The sequence below is a fragment of the Lycorma delicatula genome, chromosome 1, assembly GCF_047948215.1.
Source record: "Lycorma delicatula isolate Av1 chromosome 1, ASM4794821v1, whole genome shotgun sequence".
NCBI classification, from domain to species: Eukaryota; Metazoa; Arthropoda; class Insecta; order Hemiptera; family Fulgoridae; genus Lycorma; species Lycorma delicatula.
In genome coordinates, this window is record NC_134455.1 from 194782765 (window position 1) to 194805403 (window position 22639).

General features: G+C 28.6%; 1 protein-coding gene across 2 annotated transcripts in view; it reads right to left on the reverse strand.

Moving 5' to 3' along the window:
* The window catches only part of LOC142318240 (protein gooseberry-like), a 128784-nt gene that overhangs the window by 6986 nt on the left and 99159 nt on the right, over nt 1–22639 (reverse strand). For both annotated transcript variants that reach the window (XM_075354803.1, XM_075354802.1), the window contains exon 6: nt 12265–12451. In XM_075354803.1, coding sequence (XP_075210918.1) covers nt 12265–12451 — 187 coding nt within the window. The remainder of the gene's footprint in view (nt 1–12264; nt 12452–22639) is intronic.

A 22639-nucleotide genomic window follows, 5' to 3' on the forward strand; every position in this document is an offset into this window, starting at 1 on the left:
TGAAAATTTTCTCCAACTGCCACGTATTACTCGTAGAAGTGGGAATGCGCTAGTTATATTTTTCTTGAAAATTTAAAGTAATAAAAGTTTTTAAAAGATCTACTTTTTCAAATCGCATTTTACTTTCTTTTTGTTTATAAAATGCGATCTTTTTTCTTTTGCTTTTTCCTCAATAACGTATTTGGAACATATTTCTTAATGTTTCTGTATTTTAATCTCTTTTTTTTTTAATAGTTTTCTTACTATTCAGACTAAGTGAACAGTCGATCAAATGATTATTTTTAATTATATTTGTATGTGGTACAAAAAATTATTTAAGCAATACACTGTACTGTAAAAGCGTAATTAATATTTTTTTCTAATACCTTTTTCAAGCAGTTTTATTTTAAACTTTTCTAATAAAAATAACAAAAATAAAATGAATTATAAAATCGATTACGTCTCTCAATATCTTAATTTTTTTATGTTCTTGGTACTGCAGTCCAATTACTTTATGCCTAAGATACTGTTATAAATTCTGATTTAAATTTTAAATTTCACGGTTACTTTTTTCTAAAACATCCAGTAAATTTTTAAATCATTTTTTCAAGCAAATCAATTACAACATTTTATTATAAAAAGTAACCTCTTAGATGGAGTTACATTTTCAGTAAAATTATTAATAAATTATAAGATTACGCGAAGAGTTGCAACTTAAAATAATTTTTAAAAAACAACGTAAAACTAAAAACATTTTAGTTTAGTAAACCTTGGAAAAAACAACATAATTAAAAATGTTATTAAAAAAAAAAATTATTACCTACATAAACTTGAATTTTGGTAGATGAAGTATCTTACTTTATAAAAATATTAGGTTTGTGAAGAAGCGTATGAGCGCATGAGTTGTAGTGAATCTATTAACAAATGGAAATCAAGTCTTGGACTGTTTAATAATAACAATCAATTAGAACGGGATGTCTTACTACTACCTTGGGTGGTAGTCCATGCCGACTCACTGTTTCAACTCTAATGATATCTACACACAGTCGTAGTAATAGGAAAAACAGATACCTCTTCTTTTTCTTGTGTTCTTTCGTTCCTAGAATTATGTAATTCAAAAGCTACTGTTGATTATAGGCTTTTACAAAACATCCTGAAATTATCATTATACGAGACATTTGTATCTGTCCGAGTGGGTGAATCAAAATATTAGTCACGCTTATTTCTTCAGAACGCAGTAGCTTCTCGGCCTCAGCAACGTACAGTACATCGCCTTCTCACTACTACTTAGCTTATTTCGATAATTTTATATTCTCAGTGCCTTACAAGCCGATGGCTTTATTGATTTGAAGTATCAATTTAACTATTACCATAGTAAGACGCTACTTCATTGATTTAATGTTTATATTAAAAATAAATAGTCTCAATTATATAGAAAAAAAACTTATATTTTTTCTTATTTTAGTTAATAATAACATTTAAGCTGATCAATATATATATATATATATATATATACACACATTTTATGAATATCCTTCTATCACCACAGAAAAATCCTAAGTAAAGTAGTTGCAAAATTAAAAATTTAGTATAAGACGCTAATATTATAAACTAAGGTTATTCTTTGGATTGACAAAATAAACGGAAACAATGAAAAATAGTAGAAAAATTTTTAATAATTTTCGGTTACAATAATAACATTAATGTGCATACAATAGGAAAAAAAACCGTTGGCCGGATAATCGTTTATACGACAAAAATTGAAAAGGAAACAGCCTAAGCACATGTTTTTGTATTATATTTATCATAAAAGAGGTTAAGTTACCTAAAAAGTAATCGTACTTTGTAGCCTTTTAAGTTAGAAAAAAAAACCTGCTAATAAAAGCAATAGGACACTCAAAAAGAAATAAGATTAAATAATTTTAATTTTATCTTGAGGTCAAGGAACTAAAATTTAATCAGTAATTACAAATTTTATTTTAATAAATCAAACGATTAAAACTTAATGAAACAACTGTAAAATGTATTTAAATAACTATTTGAATATTTTACGTGTTAATTTAAAAATTTACAAATTTTACGAAGATATTTAAGGAATTTATTTTGAGTTTTCGAAATCTATCGATTTAGAATACAAGATCCGGTTGAAGTGTTTTTAAAGCTATAAATAATAAATTTAAAACGACTATTTCTGGAGTAGAGAAGAGAGAAAATATTTTTAGAGAAAATAAAAAGAAAAGTTACTTCGAGCGAATATAAAGTTTACTAAGTCCAAAATTATTGGAGAGAATCCTCCTGTGAAGATCGAATGAAGGAGTGGAGGCCTCTGGAGGACTGCATGCAGATCAGTACGGCTTCCGAGTTGGATGCTCAGCGCTGGACATCGTTGGGAGAGTTCTGAGCATTGTGAGGCCAGCGGTTGCAGGGACATGGCGGACAGGATAAATGAGGCGGTTATGTTCCTGAATATTCGAAATGCCTTTAACGAAGTTCCGTGGCAAATGATGTTTCGCGAGTTACGGGACAGGCAAATCCCGCCGTACCAAAGTAGAGTCATACAGGGTATTTCAGAGACAGGTACGTGATCGGAAGTTCTGAGGAGGTAGAAGAAAAGTTCTCTATATCGAAAGGGGTGTCCCTCAGGGGTCTTGGATCCAGCTTTGTGGAACATAGCATTCGATGAAGTATTACGACAGGAGTATCCGGAGGGGTTACACCAGTGGCGTTTGCAGATGACCTGGCGTTGGTAAAACCGAAGACGAGCTGATGGCTGTGGGGAAGGAGGCGGTGGATTTGGTGAGGAGATGGCTGACCACTAATGGACTGAGGATGGCAGATGATAAAGTGAAGGTGGTTGTCATGACTGGACGCCGAAGATTGAGTCCCTCTCGATTCCGGGTGGGTGAAACGATTGTGTACCCCAGCCCGGCGGCCAAGTATCTGGGGATTTGGATGAATAGTCACAGGTCTTTGTCCATACATGTTGAAGAAGCTGTCTGAAAGGCAGAGCGGGTTGTCCAAGCCCTGACAAGGTTTATGAGCAATATGGGAGGCCCCAGGACAGCGAAGAGAAGGCTATTGTCCAGTTTATACTCTTCAGTAGTGCTCTACGGGGTGCCTTTTGGGTTGGTGCTCTTGTTACAGCATGCAACAGGTGGAGGTTGTCGAGCCTCCAACGACGGCTCAATCTGCGGGTTGTCGCAGGGTACCGCACGATAGGTACAGAAGCGGCGTCAGTCATAGCTGGTTGCAACCGATTGATCTGCAGGCCAGGATGAAACATTCTTTTGCATCGGGGAGTGAGAGGAAAGTGGCTGTGAACGAGATGTTCAGAGCCTGGAACGACAGGTGGAATGCGGTGGAGACGACGGTGGACACACCGGCTCATCAGTGACGTCAGGAGCGGGTAGAGCGAAAGCACGGTGATACCAATTATGAGCTCACCCAGTTCCTATCAGAGCACGGGTTCTTTAAAGATTACCTGTACCGTATGAGTAGGAGTAGCACGAGATGCTGCTATGATTGTAGGGAGCAGGATATAGCAGAACACGTAGTGTTTTCATGCACGTGGTGGAGAGACTTGGGAGCTGCCATGATGAGCCACGGCGCAGTAAACGTGGATAATGTAATAAATGTGATGTTGGGTGACAGAGATGCTTGGACGAGAGTGACGACTGTGGTATCAGCCATAATTAGAAACGAGGTAGTCGCGGTGAGGGGCGGAGAGGTACCTGAGGCGGAGAGACCGATACCAGACGGCTATGGGCAGCCAGTCTTAGGGTGTGGGGGGCTCCTCGGAGTCATAGTTCGCCGATGATCCCCTGGGGACGTCGCTCTGGTTATTCTATTTCGGTGACAAAAGCGCCAGGGTGGTTGCGCAGGGGCTGTGTACATGCCATCTGAATTAGGTCTGTCCCCTGCTTGACTAGAGGGGGAGGATTTTTAGCGCATGAGAACCCCGCACTTGCTGTCAGAGCGGGCCTGGCGGCGGCTGGCACAGGTTTTTCCTCCTCCTAGGGAAAAAAATCACGTTTTTTCCGTGATTTCTTTTCCATTGGGGTATTTCATCTCAACTTTTCCAGTTTTTGTTTTTTGGAATAGTGGGTGTAATAACTTGTACTCTTTTATTTAAAAGTAAATTTTTAAATTTCAGAAATATTTATAACATATTTTTAATGTTTGTATAGGTCTAATATGGATTGTATGTTGTATGATAATATACATCAACTTTAGGTTTTTAACAATAAATTGGCAACTCTCTCTCTCTCTCTCTCTCTCTCTCTCTCTCTCTCTCTCTCTCTCTCTCTCTCTCTCTCTCTCTCTCTCTCTCTCTCTCTCTCTACCTGTGTATGTGTGTGTATGTGTGTATGTATGTATATATATATATGTATATATATATATGTGTGTGTGTGTGTGTGTGTGTGTGTGTGTGTGTGTGTGTGTGTGTGTGTTTATCATACAAAGAAGAAGACAATCAGAGAATAGTCCTACTTTTTTCTTTTTACAATTAATACATCGTAATACATATTTTCTTTATTCTGAATCATGAAAAAATAACGTTTCACCGGTTAATATATAAATAAGAAAATTTATAAAATTATTACGTATATATTTTTGGTATACATGAATTATTATACAAATATAATCATTTATGGAATCAGTGAAGGAATTTTTTACAAAATAAAAATTTTCGCGTAAGATTTTCTAATTTAATATAATTAATTAACATCATTAACTACAATTTATCTATTATTAATTCCGAAGTATGCTTGATCAGATCCAATCAGCTTACATACCATTAGTTCTAACTAAATTTAAACATCCGTTTTATCTATGGTGGTTAGCACCTTTTGGGTCGATCAGTCAAATTGGACAGATTGTCAAAGGGACCTTATCTTTTACAGCTTGTTGGAAAAAATAATTAATGCCTGGCAAAAAAATTGATAATTTTGTAAACGAATCTTCAATAAGAAATAACTGCAAAGTAATTCTCAAACATGTGTAAATTTTATGGTGTATCCATGTCAATTTGTTCATAAAGGAGAGAAAATATTGATATAAAACAGTCAAAAGAATAACGATTTTATTTTTATATAATGCGTTTTTTAAGAGCAGAAGAAAAAAAGAAGATTTAGTATTAAAAACATTCAATCGCAGCTGTTTTTTTGTGTGCTGTACTTATATACTGACACAGTATCTTAACGAATTACTTTTAATAATAATGCAATAAAGAGATTGCAAAAGTTATAAAAAATATTTTTTTTAAGTTTTCAAACTTAAAGTCTGAAATAATTTGTACGTCTGTTATAGTACACATTTTATAAAATTATTTAGAAGAATCGCATTAAATTTCTATTAAGTAATAGTTTTATTTGGTTCATTTAGATTAAAATAATATCTTCTACCGTAAGTTAAATCTTAGAAAGGAATCATAGAGACGTTACGACTACTATACGGAGAACCAGTAGCGATGGACTTAATAAAACCTCCTCATGCGGCTGGATGTCTGAGCGGTACACAGTTAGACAATGACATGAATTAAAATGGAGAAGCAAGATAGAGAGACCATTTCATTAGTAGACAGACCGACTAACTACTGTGTGTGCAATTCACCTCGCTGTGGGGCCTTCTGGCGGTCCCAAACACGCCAACCACGCGTTTCTTCTATACCTGAATGGCAGGAACGGCACCTCACACATTGATGTCATCATTTTCTACGATTACAAATACACTAAACCTATTTCATTTAACTTTATCTTGGCGTGTTCGGTGGTATGTTGGTTTTAACATTCTTGTCATTAAGAAAGGAATTCGGATCGAATAAAAAAAGAAGAAATAAAATAAAGTAAATAATGGATACGTGTTTTGTTCTCAAACGAGTGAATGAATTGCTGTTTGCACGAACACGTTACGCTTTTTATAATGGTTTTGTAATAATTTCACGCGTATTAATGCGATATAGACCCTTTTAATGGAATCAAGTGCCACCAGTAGCAAGAGATTTATCATAATCTTAGAGTTAGGTGAATATTGTCGTAAATTCCTTCAACTTTCTCAACCAAACAATTATAATTATTATTAAAATTACTTGCCTCACCTCGTTCTTGTTTTGATCAAAACTTAAATTGTATTTTTTTATAGCGGCTAATGTGTTTTTCGTAATATTAAGTTTTACAACAAAATATAGATACACTCGGGCTCAATCCGTACATTCTCATTTTTTACCACGTTACTTAGCACGTAACGGGCTGATGCAACGTAAGTAGTTTCTGAAACCTAAACCCTACATTAATTGTCTTCTAAATAAAGGTAAGATATACAATTTCAATGACTAAAATACAATTTAGAAAGGGTCTACTTATGATTTTCAAATTGAACTATGCGTTTGTCTTTTTTGAAATTAAATTAGACAATAATCTAACTTTTCCCCGTTATTTTTAAACATTTGCCCAATTTTACTTGTCTTTTTTTCTAAGTCGATCGGTATATATTTAATATTGCATTGTAACTCTTTATCGAAAGTTTACAATCTTTTTTCGTTCTTTCCTACATAACAAATAAGTAACGTTTAAATCTATTCATACCTTTCAGCGCAGTTGGGTAAGGTACACCTAGATTTTAAAGAGGGTTAATCTTTGGTGCTTTTGATTTTGTTCTTGTTCTTTTAACGTATCATTTCTTGATAGCTAAACTATAAACAAGAAGTATCTATTGAGTTGAGTATCTATCAAATCAAAAAAGCTAAACTCCCAACAAGCAAATAATGAGAAAAATACTGAATTTAAAACTTTCCAATGTTTGAGATCCTCTCACTAATTTAATGTAACATTTTTCCATCTGTTTTCATTCCATTGCTTTTTGTGATTATCTACGGTATTAGATATTCTAAACTGGAATTATTTAAACGTAGATGTACAATTTTTGTTGTTAGATAAATTAAAAATCTCTCTTCACAATTTAAATACCGAGTTCAGTAAAGTAACTTAGAAGTCTTTAGCCCAGAGCTAAATATATAAACTTCCTTCCACTTTCTTTATTTTGTTTTAAATTTCTTCCGATGTACTGAATCATAAAACTTATCCTTATTGTTATTAGTTATATCGGTATCAAATTTAGAAAGATTTTAAAATGATATAAAATAGTATTTGTCAGTAAAAGATATTTATCGGTCCTCATTTAAAGAAAAAAGAAATTATTTGTGCCGTAAACGAAGACAGAGAAGAAAAGTACCTTTTTCCCGATGATGAAACCGCTAGACTGTAAAAAAGATAGGAATTTAAAAAAAACGATCACTGAAATATATTTTTTAATTTAATTAATTTTTAATATATTTTATTTCAAAATATATTTTTTTAATAAATTTTATTCCGAGTGGATCTACTTATATAACTCTTAAGATACAAATAAAGAGCTTGATGATGATTCCTTAAAATTCAAAACGTTCTAGAAGTTGTAAATTTATTAATCAAATCGTATTTAGCCGGTTTAAGCAGAATGAGTTAATCACAAGATTAAAAGAAATTCCCGGCTTTACCGGCATTCATGAAACAGATATCAAATGATTCCTCTAGAGCACATGTTTAAAATCGGATTGTTGCAGTCAATGACACAATGGCATACGGTAGACCCGCTTTAGGAAATCAAAAAACTCAAACTTGTTTCAGACTCATAGAAGTGGTGTTTTAATTAAAAGTGAACGGAAAGTAAATCGTAAATTGAAAAAATTTATAAAAGTAAGAAAAGAAAAAACTTTGTTAAAAATAAATTTGCAAATATTAAAGGAAGTATTTAAAAAATTTTGAAGATCATCAATTAATTAATAATATAAAAATTAATTCAATTTTATAATTTAAAAAAATATAAATAACAGAATATTCTTTACAGAAATATTTCTGATTTGTATAAAAAACAGAAAAAGGAAAACCATCGCGAGTTAAAAATTAAATGAATAAATACGATTCGATTCGTGACTTCACAACATCTAAAACGTTTTGAATTTTCACGAATAAGGTATCAAGCTATTTGCTTGAATTTTAAGATTACATAAGTAGATGTCAGTCGGAATAAAGATTTCAAAAAAAAAAAAATATTTAGAAATAAAATAAATACATTAAAAAGTAATTAGATGAAAAATTATTTTTCAGTGATTTTTTTAAACTCCTACTTTTATGTCCTGTATTGCAGTTTCATCATCGGAAAAAATTAGTTTTCTTCTCTTTCTTCCTTTGTGCTGCAAATAATTTTTTTTTTTGTTCATTAAATGAGGATCATAATTAAGTAAAGATATATTAAATATGTATCTAATAGTGAAGAGTTTTTTCGACATCAATATTTTGTTTTAATTTTTAACATTCGGATTTTATATTTTTCAGCTTTCTTTTTCTGCAGCCTACTCTGTAAAAAAAACAAAAAGCAATAGAATAATTTATTAATCTAAGCGAATTCTCGCAACCTACTGGATTATTCTTAATATGTTAAGTCGATCATTGATTATTTATTGTTTTTTTATTAGATATAAAAAGATGTATGTACAGAAGAAATTTCTGACTTGAATTTTTCTTACATTAAAATAATTTATCAACAATTTATTGTTCAGTTATTAATCTCATCGTTCCATTTTGCTTTCATCAGTTTGCAATTGTAGAATATTTCATCAACTTACAGTAGCTAAACTTTTTTTAATAATATTTTATTAATTTAATTATTTCCAATTGGTAGTAGTGTATTTTTATTTTCATATGCTAAATCTAATTATAAAACATTTTGAACGGTTAATTTTATTTTTGTATTTACTTCAACAGAATATACATTAAAATATAAATTAAAAAATATATAATACGATCATTTAAAATCAACTAGAAAAGAACACCAAAGATATTATTGAAATGAATACAATTTTCTTATGTAGTAACTTTATTCAATAGTCGTAGAAAGCATAGATGAAATTTTTTTTATTCTATTTTTAAAAAAAATTTTTTCATACACCGTGGCCAAAAAATCAACTCTGTCCTAAAACTACACACGTTCCTTAAAAAAATAGGTAGATAATGAAATACAACATTTTTAAAATTACATACGTGACTTAACAATTTTTAAATCCGCTAAAGAGTATTTTTTTAAATGTATGCACTACGTTTAAATTATTTTTTAATGAGTTTTATTTTTCATTATTAAATTTACAATAAAGCATATAATAGATTTATTTAATTACATAAATGTAACCGATTTTATTTCAGTTACTAACAAAAAAATAAATAAAAACAAACTTTAGGATATTAATTAATTTTCAACAGATTAATAAAAGTATTACAATAAGTAAACGAACTGAGGTACGTTTAAGAAATCTTTTTTAAATTAAGTAGTATATTTAGTCGAATCGAGTAATAAACTTTTGGATGAGGCTGTAGTAGTCTGGTTTATAAATTACAAGCACATAATTTAGAATGCTCGAATGCAGCTACTGTATCTCTGATTGTTTTAATATTAAATAAATTCATGCATGAAATTACACTATTATTTGTTTTGTCTGCCGTGACTCATTGAGTTTTATTACCGAAACTAACATCCCTTTCATTAGCCTTATTTTCTTTTTTCGGTAGCCGCAATCGATACGCTATATTAGCCTATTTTCCCAGGTATTGTCAATATAACTGACAAAATAAGTTCTTATAACTCATAAGATTGTAAAAATTAATTACAAGAAAAGAAATGTTATTTAAATCATTAATGGGAAACTATCAACATAAACTTAAATTCTGTTGTTTAAAATTACGTGTAGCTTATTCTTGTATATTACAGTAATATTATACATTTAAAATAGATAGGCAAATCTTTTTAGTTCTATAATTCATGTGGTCTTTACTGTAAAAAGATTTTATTCATGCAATTTTGATATAAAACTTGATTCTGTGATACTCATATATTAGCTATTCATGAGATACAAAATATGATAATAATTACTAGCAATTTATAAATAGAAATATATATATATATATATAATTTGTGTACAAAATAACTCTATCTTATAATTCAGTTTGTTATTTAAAAAGACAAGGTACTCTTACGAAATTAATTGAGTTTCAAATCAGAAGAAAATGGTAAACATGAAATGTCTTTACTTTTGGGTAAAACTACGTTATTTATCTATGCTGGAATAACAATCGCTTAAAAATCAAGGCAAATAAATTTTATTAAATAATTTTACTCGCGATGGTCCACTCAAAGTAAATTTTTTAATGTCTTTTAATTTCTAAATAATAAAGATCATGTGTTGTAAATTATACAACCAATACGTGATATCATAAAAATGTTATATACATTTGTTACTTATGTAATTTCCCTTATATTATAACACTTATAGTAGATTACAGTTTTTAAAAAGAAGATGATTGCTTATGTTTTTGTATACACGAAAACTTTTGTTTTTGGGTAAAAATATTTGATATTATATAACTTGATTACATCATGCTACAGTACTCTCGCTACAGTTACTCTCTAGAAATAATAATTTATCGTTTTTATATTTATTTCTTATAATCATTATCTTGCACAAACTGAGTAATTAATCTTAGGATTTTTAAGTAACTTTTTGTTTCATTTGCTTCTTTCATATTTCCAACGATTGTTGAAGAATCATTTTTAATCGAATTTGTCGTTTACTAATCTCAGGTAGTAAGTTCTGAACACCTGCTTAATAAACAATTTAGTAGTAAATAATTCGCAATTTCCAGTATTTATCGCAGTTTTTCTTTGTTATTTTGTTGTAACGTCTTGTCAATATAACTTATATCCGCCTATAAACATAATTAAAATACTGTTTTAAATCCTTATAACATTATTGCTATCCATCCCATACTTTTCGATTATATTTATTGGTCGAACAACGAGATACTAAAAAAGCTAAACAAAGTACTTTAGACTCCTCTAAACTAAAGTACCTCTTTAATCCTTCTAAATCATGCAATTCTTTTTGCATGGATTTTCTGGCAACTTTTTTCTTATTAACTTTTTAACTTATTTTCTGATTTAACTTTTTTCTTATTTTGTGCTTCAGGATGAAATCAAAAGAAAGTCAAATGCTACATAGGTAAAATTCCTTTATCTTTTTAATTGCGCACGAGCAGTTATTTTGAAACTAGTAAAGTTGATTTTAATTTAAATATAAAAATTATTCAGTTTCTAAGTACAGAGTGAGTAGTTCGTCTAGATTAAAAACTTATATATCTTAATGTTCTATCTTATTAAACGATCAGCCTAAACTAAACCTAAATTATCTTATTAAACTTCATCCTCAAAATTTATAAATATTGTTTAGTTGATACTGCAGATATATCCCTCACAACTATAGGGATTTCCTTAGGAAAATCTGACCTACCTATTCTTAAATGAATCATTATTATTTGGAGAAAAGTCAATCTTATCAGTATATTTGAGTCGATGAACGCTAGACTATTGATCAGTAATAAGCTCTTTTATCCTGGCTTAAGGTATGTCCGGATGTACTGGGATGCTCGCTGCCTGGAGGTATTCTTTTAGGGATCATGTCACGCGGTAATTTGCAAATAATAAATCATCTTCTCTCTACACACCGTTTTTCTTTAAGCTGTATCCTTAACTCCCGATTGGAATTCTGTAAATTTTAAGATGCCCACTGAATCCGTATTAAGAGTGTATCAATATATATCAGTCGTTGTACTAGGTGTTAATATGATTTAGTTGGAGTGATTATGTCTATGGAGTTTTCCGAGGTCAAAGCACACACTGCAAATGGCAGTTTATCTGTGCTTTTCAGTTACAGCGAAGCAAACCTTACCCCGTAATACTTTCAAACATATAAAAGTTCAGTTCTTTTTACCAATCCATTTAAGAGCAAATCTACACCAAATTCAAAAATATTGAAAAACTACAAACAAAATGAGATAATTGAATTGAATTTTGTTGTTGAATTTTGAACTAAGAATTATTTTATTCCTTTTAAACATGAGATAATAAAGTGTAATCAATTTTCCACAGTATTGTTATTTTAAAAGTAAATAATTTTACTCAATTTGTTTTTGAAAAAATTTTGTTCTATTAAATAAATTCGCTTATCTAGGAGCTATAAAGCTGCTGGATAACCGATGATTATTATCATTATTTTTTGAGCAAAAATTTTGCTCAAAGGATTTACACAAAGTAGCTCGTAAATGAATAATGTTTCTTAACACAGCTCTTTATGTATTCTGTCTTAAAAACTACCATTAAATATCAATATATACTGCAAGATAATTATAATTGTTTGCTTACCTGTAGTTATCAGGCCAAGGGAGATCAGAAGGATGAGGTTTTGTCGATGGTGGCGGCTGAGGATGACGTGTCCAAGGGGTTGCCTGAGCGCACTGCTGCCCTTGATAATACTGTGCTTCACCACCGCCACTTCCACTGCCATAACTACCCAATGAATTATAACCTTGCTGCCATGCGGCGCTGTGTCCTGAAAAAAAAAACAATAATTAATCACCATTAAAAATACCAAATATTTAATTCCAGTCAAAAAATTAACTATTAAAGAGCTAACTTACCAAAAATTAATTAAAAATGAAAAGCGATTTCACTAAGTTTTAAAATTCCGATTCGGTTTCAAATTTCCGGTTATTAAAGATGTAACATAAATAAATTTGTGTTTAAATTACTAGAGTTGAAAAGTTTTAATTTTTAAAAACGTTAATTACATATTTATTACATACAAGAAGGTAAGGTATTATCATTCATTTTAAATTGCTTTTTGGCTCATATTTAATAATACGATTTATTTTCACGAATATATTTGATCAGTAACTATGAAGTATTTACTGCTTAACTGTTTGACGTAATGAAAACCGTTTTATATCAATTTTCTTGCTTACAACAATACATTAGTAATGTGGGTGGTTGACTTTTCATATTACCTTTTGGAATTTATGAATTGCAAATGAAGTGTGAAATATAATGAACCTTCGATTAATTAATATAAAAACTATTTTGTTATCGTCATTATGTTTAATAACTGATATTTTTGTACAGTTTACGTTTAGGTAAATCAAAATCTATTAAATTAGTTCCTGAACCCAGTATTTTATTAAATTAATTGCCTTTTATGTTTAATTAATGTGAAATAGTTTGATAAGAATGACCGTTTAATTGAAAGATTATAAAGAGATTCACCAGTCTCTAATATTATTTTACTTCATATTCCGTGCTTCATTTTTATGCGTCTTTATTTTTATTTCTCGTATAAAAATAAGATATTGAATCTGAAAAGTGCCTAGAAATAGAACTACAAAGCTTTAAAAAATCACGCATATACTTTGAATGTCTGATTATTCTATGAATAATAAAGTCGTATTGAATATACGAAGCTTCTTTTAGAAAAGGTTACGCACAACGTAATGCTTGGGTTATACGTCAATCACAAGTAAGGAGAACTATTTTGGAAAAAAGAAGCCTGCTAAAGACAAATATAAATTTATGAATTACAATGAGTGTACACTTTTATATAAGAGAAAGATTAATAATATGGTAATCAGGAAAACAAGATTTGAGGGTTATGGTGTGTGATATTGTAGAAAAATGTTGTAGGTTAGGTGGATTGACAGTTACGAAATTGGAAAAGGGAGAAGCTTTTCGTAGGATTTTGTATACAGGATAGAGCTGTTATGCTAGTTTATGGGTATATATAAGTCACCCAGATTTAGAGAGTTTAGTTCAAAAGCGAAGTGTAGAGAATAAAATCTCAGTAAAACAGAGAAAGAGAAAGTGCATCGAATCAGTCAAAGACTGAAGACAAACAATATTTGAATTCATTTCCCTTTTACAAAAAAAATTAATTGTAGGTTCATATTATCATTAACAATGCTTATTAAATGTTTTCTCTACAACATATCTTGACTTTAGTAGTCCGTTTGAATGTAAGAAATATATTTAAAAAAAAAAAACTTTTACAATAACCTTAAAACCTAAGTTTAAATCTAAACCGAATAAAAATATTAATTGGTAAAATGATTTACGTGGAACCTTTATATAAGTGAATAAAGATTTAAATAAATAATTTTTTTCTGTAAAATTTTAATAACTTTTTGTCTATTGATAAATCTGACATTAGTAATATTTTATAAAAAAGATAACCGGTTACATTTATTTTTAAACGATTTAAAATTTTGTTTCATTAAATATGCTAGTTGAAAAGTGGTGAATGTGAAGTCACTATCTAGACCAATAAAATTGTTAACAAATTCCTATGTATCAGGCTGTATTCTATAATTAGAATAGTATTATATTATTTTTTTATTAACGTCGAACAGTTATATTTAACAACTATTTAAGGTAAATAACACTCACTCCAGATGGTTATAATAATCCATTTTCACTTCTTACTACATTTTATTGAGTAATAAATAAAATACAAATACGTATTACGTACCTTATATCATATAATAAATAAAAGAAAAAACTTAGAATTGAATTCATAATAACTTATAATTAATATTACTTTATACTTACATAAAAAAGAATATAACAGAAAATATCATAAAATAGTTATGATTGATCGAGTTAATTAATGAACTTAAATTAAGGATTAAAGTAAAACAATTAATTATATCACTATGACGCACATAATATTTGATACCTAGAATAGCTTTGCAGCTTTTATCAGTAATTTTTCTTTTCGGTTAATACATTTAACTAATTATGTTTTGAGGATTTCATCCCTGATGTTATAAAATTTGTGGAAATAAATACTTTTTCAAACCTCAGCAGACTGGCTTTCGACAATCGATACTCACCGTATCGGTTTAAAACTAAACAGCCTATCTTTTTCTTTTTCTGTTTAGCCTCTAGAACCACCGTAAGGCATTACCTCAGAGGATGAATGAAGATGATATGTATGAATGTAAATGATGTGTAGTCTTGTACAGTCTCAGATCCACCATTCCTGAGATGCGTAGTTAATTGAAACCCAACCACCAACGAACACAGGTATCCACAATCTAATATTCAAATCCGAAACAATTTATCTACTAACTTCCTAAATACCTGAATATTTGCGTAATAGTTATATTTACTTGTGTTATAATTAATTTACTTTTGTTTAGAAAATTTTAATAAATGTTTTATTCGGCATATATTATTTTTATTTTAAACATCATGGAAGAATAATTTTTTTAGGAAACATTTTTATTTTGATAGTAAATTAAATTAAATATAGGTTATTATTTTATAACTTTTAGGATTTGCGATTTACTTCAAATTAGTTGGCTTTAAATACGAGTTACTACTTCGACTTTGTGGCTGGACTTATTTTAGCTCAGGATATATCAAATATCCTGTTGGATAAGCACACGTATTTTTAAACTTATTTAAATTAAGAATTAATTAAATTGATTTACTTGTATTCTAACTGACATTTTATTGAAATTTAATTTGTGGAATGAAATGAAAATTATTCTTACAGAATTTAATTACAAGTAAACTTCTACATTTTTAATAACTTATTGTGCTACTAGACAATATGAATTCATATCAAAACGCATCATCCATGCGATTTTTTTCACGCACAAATATGTTTATGAGAATTCCAAAATCAGAAATTCCGTTATTTAAGTGGCTAAGATCGCCTAAGTGGAATAGTAGTAACGTCAGAACGAAAAGAAGACCTTTCATAAAACAACATTTTTAGCAATCGTCATTTCCCAATGAATTTATTTATACGGATTACGTTTCAACCTCAGAAAAAACATAAGATTATCGATGTCCTTACACCAGTTACACGGATGTGATTTTCTGTCACTGATTAAAATTTCAGTAATATCATATACTTGTTTCTATGATACTAAGTTTGTATTTTTGTAGAAAGAATAGATGGGGGTACTTTACCAGCCGTAATTATTAATAATTCGGAAAGTTTTAAAAAATTTTAATAATTTTAATTACGACTTACTGGAAAATAATAAGTGAGAATATTCAGAAGTTTTATCAATACATACATTTTAAAATCGGATAAATACAAAATTTCTCCTGATAAAATTGTTAGCCTTCTTTGAATTCTAAGAAATGTAAAATAAAATAACAAAATATCTACTACGGTTAAATTTCAGTTTTCGTTTGTGTAATATTAGATAAATTAACGAATAGCTGACCGTTCATCATACTAGAGAATGCTGAATTCTATAGAAAGTGGGCGCAGAAATTTCCTAGCAGCGAAATTCTACTGAATTATTGGGATCTAACTTCAGAAAAAACGCTGAAAAAACGGACTTGAAAACGGATCATAGGTGACCGGTTCGGCTACTTTAGAAATAAAGTTTTAGAAATATTACTGCGGTGTTTTGTTCAAAGTACTCCATATAAATGCCAGTAAATTTTTGGAGTATGTAACAATGTGAAGTTTAATTCAATTTGGATTTACCTGTGATTGACAATAATGTCGTAGGAAACTATTGGCCTATATTTCTTTTGTTCTCTAAATTTACATTTTAGGTTTTATAAATATTATTATTAGTATTATATTATGACTCTAATTATTACCGCACAGAATAATAGAATAAGTTAGTTCGACGATAGATCCTTGAAAGATATGCATAAAAAGCATTAGTCTGACTTGAGAGATTACGGGTTGTATGTAAAAATCATTTTTATATACTATGCAAAATATGTATACGTAAAAAAAATTCAGTCAAGAATTTATAAGTTATAATATCAATTTAAAATAGGTTTACATATTTACGCAATACACATAAGGTTTAAATTTGAGATACATTGAGATAAAATTTTGTGACATAATCATGAATAAATAAAACAAAATGTTATATTTTATTATGTGTATGCAAATTCAAGAACTGTAGATAATTATATTAAAATATTTTATATAAATTTTTTCTCTTTTCCCTAATTTAACTAATATTAAAATTATAAATAATTATTATTAAATAAAACCTTTTAAGCGTTATTTAAGATATGAGAAAGAGGATTAACGAATTCGAGGTAAATGTCCTGTATTCATTTTCACTTCATGCAATTTTGTTAAAATTTACAATACCAACAAAATTATCACCAAAAACTCAAAAATTACAAAAGTCTTTATTCCCATATTTTTTATGCGACTATTTTGAGATAAATCTATTAAACGAATAAATTTAATTATTAATTGTAAAATAACATAATTTGGGTTTTCTTTTATAAAATTTCATCATGCATTTTTTCTTTTTTTAAAAACGACTCAGTATTAGATCATGATTCTAGCGGTTTTAAAATATCTACATACAAAATAATACAAGTTCAAAATATTACGCAAAGTGGTTGAAAGCGAAATATTACTGACTTTCACTTTAATATACGTTAATCGGTATTAAATATGACAGTCAGGAAGCAAATTTCAATAGTTTTCGGCTGCCTTGGCGAGATAGCATCTCGGCCTTTCGTCTGGAGATCTCGGATTCGAATCCTGGTCAGGCATGGTATTTTTACACGCTACAAAAACTGTCATTCATCTCATCCTCTAAACCAATACCTAAAGGTGGTATCGCAGGTTTAAAAAAAAAATTCCAGTAGTAATATTATACCACATTTTAATGTCAGTTTTCTCCTTCTTAATGGCAACAGGTTATTTATCTACATCAAGTTTATCTAAATGAATAATAAAGTTAGTCGGAAAGCTCCATATTATGGGATTAAACATTTTAAAGCAAAATAGATATTCTGTTCACATTTAATAAATTTACCGATGAAACCTTGGTGGTGGTAGATAAAAAATTCACAATCGACTACAATCAAAACGGAAGATTTGTTTGTAGGCTATTCAAATCGACTTAGGAGTATACAGAATACTAATAATCCCTTTCTCTGATAAGTATTGATGTTATTAAAATCTTTGTACATAAAACTAATAAATCGTCATTAGGTGCTGACTAATAATTAGTGGTGAGCCAACAACAAAGCAAGAATAAATTGTTGTACTAAAACAAATTAAAGAAAGATTAATATAGAATTTTTTAAATTCTCTTAAGGTAATAGCAAGTTTTTTACCGTTTAGGAAATATCAATTTAAGTTTTCAAACACAAAAAGACTTATGCAGGGACTTGTTAGCCAACGGGACCGGTAGTAAGAATTACTGATGATAGCAAGACGTGGACCCCAACTTGAAAGTTTGTACAAAAGCAGTAAAGGAACAAATATCTGAACCATAAACAAACCATTAGTTTATTTTATAATAAAAATTTCAACGAAATATATATACACACTCTTTAACAAAGGGAATGATCATAAATTATTATTATATATGTAAAAGAAGAGAGGGCATAAAGATGTCTGTAGGCAATTAAAAGAACAAATTTCTAATTATAACTGATAAAATCCAAGTCCCTTAGGATTTTATCAGTTATAATTAGAAATTTATTTTAATAAAGTGTACTCTTTGATTTATTCATATAAATACATCATACGTTCAACAAATTAAATCGTATTTAATATTTTAGTATATTTAATTTACGTAAATTTCTTTTTAGTTTTAAATAACAGTTGGTGTAGTTTTTCTTCGGAATGGTTTTACAACTAGTGGTGATTAGTAATAACAGCAGCAGCAGTAGTAGAAGTAGTATTAATAATAGTAGAATTTAAATAAAAAAGAAAATTTTCAAGTAATCTGTAAACAATTTATTTACGTCTGAACCATTTATGTACTGACTTCGACTCAAAATGTGATACAACAAAACTTAACTAAGTTTTTTCTTAGATAACCATGTTGCGTAAAAAGATCGTTATAAATAATTTCAGCAGCTTTTTTTTTGTTCGTTTGAACCACTAAGGATAACTTTTGTATACTAGTTTGTTTGAACTTCTTTTGTTTTCCTAGTATTTTCTTCATTTTTTCATTCATTTGTTTTTTCCCCTCGGTCCACTTTCTTTCTATATTCCTCTTATCTTTCTTCTCTAGAAACATAGATTCTTTGATTAATTTTCTAATTTTAACAGGTTTGTTTAGAGATTTTTAAAATTTTAACACCGTTTTTTGCATCTTTAAACCAGCTAGTCTTAATAGTTCTACTTTTATAAAAGTTAATTATTTGTTTTGTTAATCTGTTTTCGCTCATTCTGCATAAATTCTCATAAAACTGTAACTTTCTTCTCTGGATGGTATTTTTTTTCTATATTATTCCACTTCACTTTCTAGTTTATAAATTCCGTCCTGGTAATCGGGTCCACGGATATTTTTTTTTTAAATTCTTCTTTCTATTTTAAAAAGGTCATAATCCGAAAAATTTTAAGTTAAAATATTTTATTATATAAATTTCGAGTTAAATTGAACGCTAACGCTGTTTTCTGAGTCCGCTCTTTTAGCGCTTCCTTTCCTACAGCGTCTGACGTTATTACTTCTCCGAGATATTTAAATGTTGATACTCTTTTAATTTCATGATTTTCGAGAATTTTTAGTGTTTGTAATTTTTTTTTATCGTTGGAGAACCATTTTGTTTTTTCGAAAGAAATTTGTAAGCCTATAATATATAAAGTAAGCTGTATAATACAACTTTTCTTTTTATATATAAAAAAATAAGACAATTTTTACTCATTCAGGCGCAGGTTTATTTCGTGGAATATCACGGATTTCGTGAACTTAGACCGGTTAGCATTATCTAATTTTATTGAGCATGAATTTTGTACGGTCACAATTAAGGGAATTTTGAATTAATTTTTCATAATATAATTCCTTACAGTCAATAACATTTCGGTGTCTATCTGTATTCGATTAACAATTATTTGAAAATTATAGCAGACGTTAAAGAGAATTTTATCAGTTCCAATTATTCATTTATAACGGCAATTATCATAATCATAAAATTAGGGAAAAAAAAGAAAATAATTATTAGCCTAGTAAAATTAAATATTTCCTGTTATTTACTAAACTAAAATAATAGATTCACTAAGCAATTAATAAAATTAACGATACGGTTGTGAGTAGAACAATTAAATTATAAAAATAATTATAACGTTCTGCAATTATAAATAAGTTCTAATTGCAGCGTAACCAATTATTTACAAAATTTTATTTTTATTTCAGTGGAAGTTAATCATATAGTTAAATAATCTTATGCTACTACCTGATATTTATATTATATTAACAGATATTTTCATATTTAAAAAGATAAAAACTGTTGGTCAAAAATTAATTTAAATATACAATTATTATTAATGGTATTTTAAACAAGTAGTTTATTACTTACTATTAACTTATACAAAATTAAATAAAAAACTAGTTACGCTGAAGTAAAAATTAAAATGTGATTAGTTTTTCTTAAATAAATCATTAATTATTCTTATGTTTTCGTAAAAAGCTGATACATGTATCAACAACAATTAATTTATTCGCTAAATTATCACTTCTACTTCTAATTCTATGAAAATCATTAATTCATTACTACGTGCAGTCTCTTAAAACTTTATTTACTGACGATAAATATTATTACTTTTTATGAATTTTTACATTTATTATTATTAAAGTTATTACTATTTTTAAGACTAACCGTTATAAATATTAAGTATAACACAAATATTTTCTGATAAAACGTTCCCAGAAAAGCTCGAAAAGCAAATACCTATAACTTGAATTACTTAACCAAAAACGTTTGATAAATTCTACCTAGTTCATCGTAAAATAATCATTTTAGAATATGTTTTACACCTGACCTGCTTAGACAAAAGAATATTTTTGTTTGAAAATAATGTACTAAGAAGTAATAATCACTGTTAAATCTAGCCAATATTATGAATTTCTGTCGTTGTCCTAATATTTAACATAGACCTGTCGAAGTAGAGAAATTATAAAAATGTTTAATTATTTTTATTAAATTTTAATTAAAAATTGAAAAATATTAGTACAGAATACAAACACACCGTAAGCGATTACTTTTATTGAAAAAAAAAAAAAAATTATATTTTAATATAAGTACGTATTGATAGTATATTACAGTTTAATTACAATTACGATAGTTTCATTAAGTAGAGTTGTAAATAATACATATTGCCTTTATTTTAAATAAGAATATAAATTTCCCTAGTAAGTATTTTAATACTCAGTTAAATACAGGGAATCGGCCGAATGCCATTTTGTGGTAGAATATTATTGTAAATGTCTCTTTTCATGCATATCTAAAATTAGTTGTAATTTGGTTTACCAAACATCTCCCAACATCTTATCATTATTACAAACGACAATTTAAAATTTTGTTAAGACCGGTTTCAGAAACGTCGGTAGATTTTATTTGTTAAAGTTTTCTTTCTTAATTAGATTTTCTACAGTCGAAAATTTGTTTTATTAAATCATTAGACGTTCTTATAGTAAGGTACCAAACGAATATATGAAGATTTTAATATAATTCATTAATTATTTTAATAATCTAAGCGAAATGTAAATGAATAATTAAGATATTTGCTTGCATTATAAAAGCTAAATTTTACAAATTATTTACTTTCAGCTATTAAATTAATCAATGAACCATTTACTCAATGGACGTACAAAAAGGTAAATGTAAAGTGTGTATGAAATATGTAAAGTTAAGATTTGGTAAAGAATATTATTTCGCTGGCCAATTTTCATGTTCATTGTAGTAATAGCCAATTTTTATTTTATAATTAAAAAATAATAATAAATTAGCATTAGAATAAGATTTTATTCTTGATTTAAATTATATGAAACAAATTTTATATGGGATCGCTCTTGCCCAACAAAGTAGTTATTACTAACGTTAAACGCTTATACCTGACTCAGATGTGTCTACGTTATGTACTGTTGACTTATATGTATGTATTAACATATTATATATATATATAATATATATACGTGAATGTGTTTTTATATGTTTTTTTATTTAATTTTTTATTTAAAACTAGAGTACTTATCTGTTAATAATCTATTAAGGAACATATATCAAAGATTAGGGTGTCTTGAAAACGGCAGGAATTTTCAAACAAATAATAAATCCGTTTATTTTTCACATGTAAACACGTTATTAAACAAAAAACGAAAATAGAAAAATATACATTTTAAAGTAAATTTATAAAATCAATAACTAATTATTGTAATTCATATTATTTTAGAATCAGGCGTAGTATTAACGATATGAGGAATAGTCCTACAGAATAAAAAGTTAATTTAGAATGACGCATTAGAATATCATTATAATAAATATATTTTTTAATTTGAGAATTCATCAATATAACAGGAGATGATTGCATTAGCGATGTTGGTTATATAAAAACCGATCTTTTATTATATTATTATATTAAACGATTCGTAATCTATAATTAAATTTTGTTTAATGATAGTGTTTGTAATCCCTCAGTAATTGTACCTAACACTGCTATACAATAAGAATGTTTTTTTATAATGTCTTGCTATAATTTAATATTTTAACTGTACTTTTAGTTATCAATTAGCGATGATTTAGTGAGAGGCGGCCGCGGCCGGCCGGTCAGCCGGACTCGCTGCACGCCGCCCAACTTATTTAATTTCAACGCGTAAGTTTTTTACATCTCTTTGCCGGTCGTTCTATTATTATAAGGTATTAATATACTTAATACGTGTAGAGGTGTTCGTGCAGTCTGTAATCGACGGGGCGCTCTGGGCGAACACTGATCGTTATCAGGGTCGTG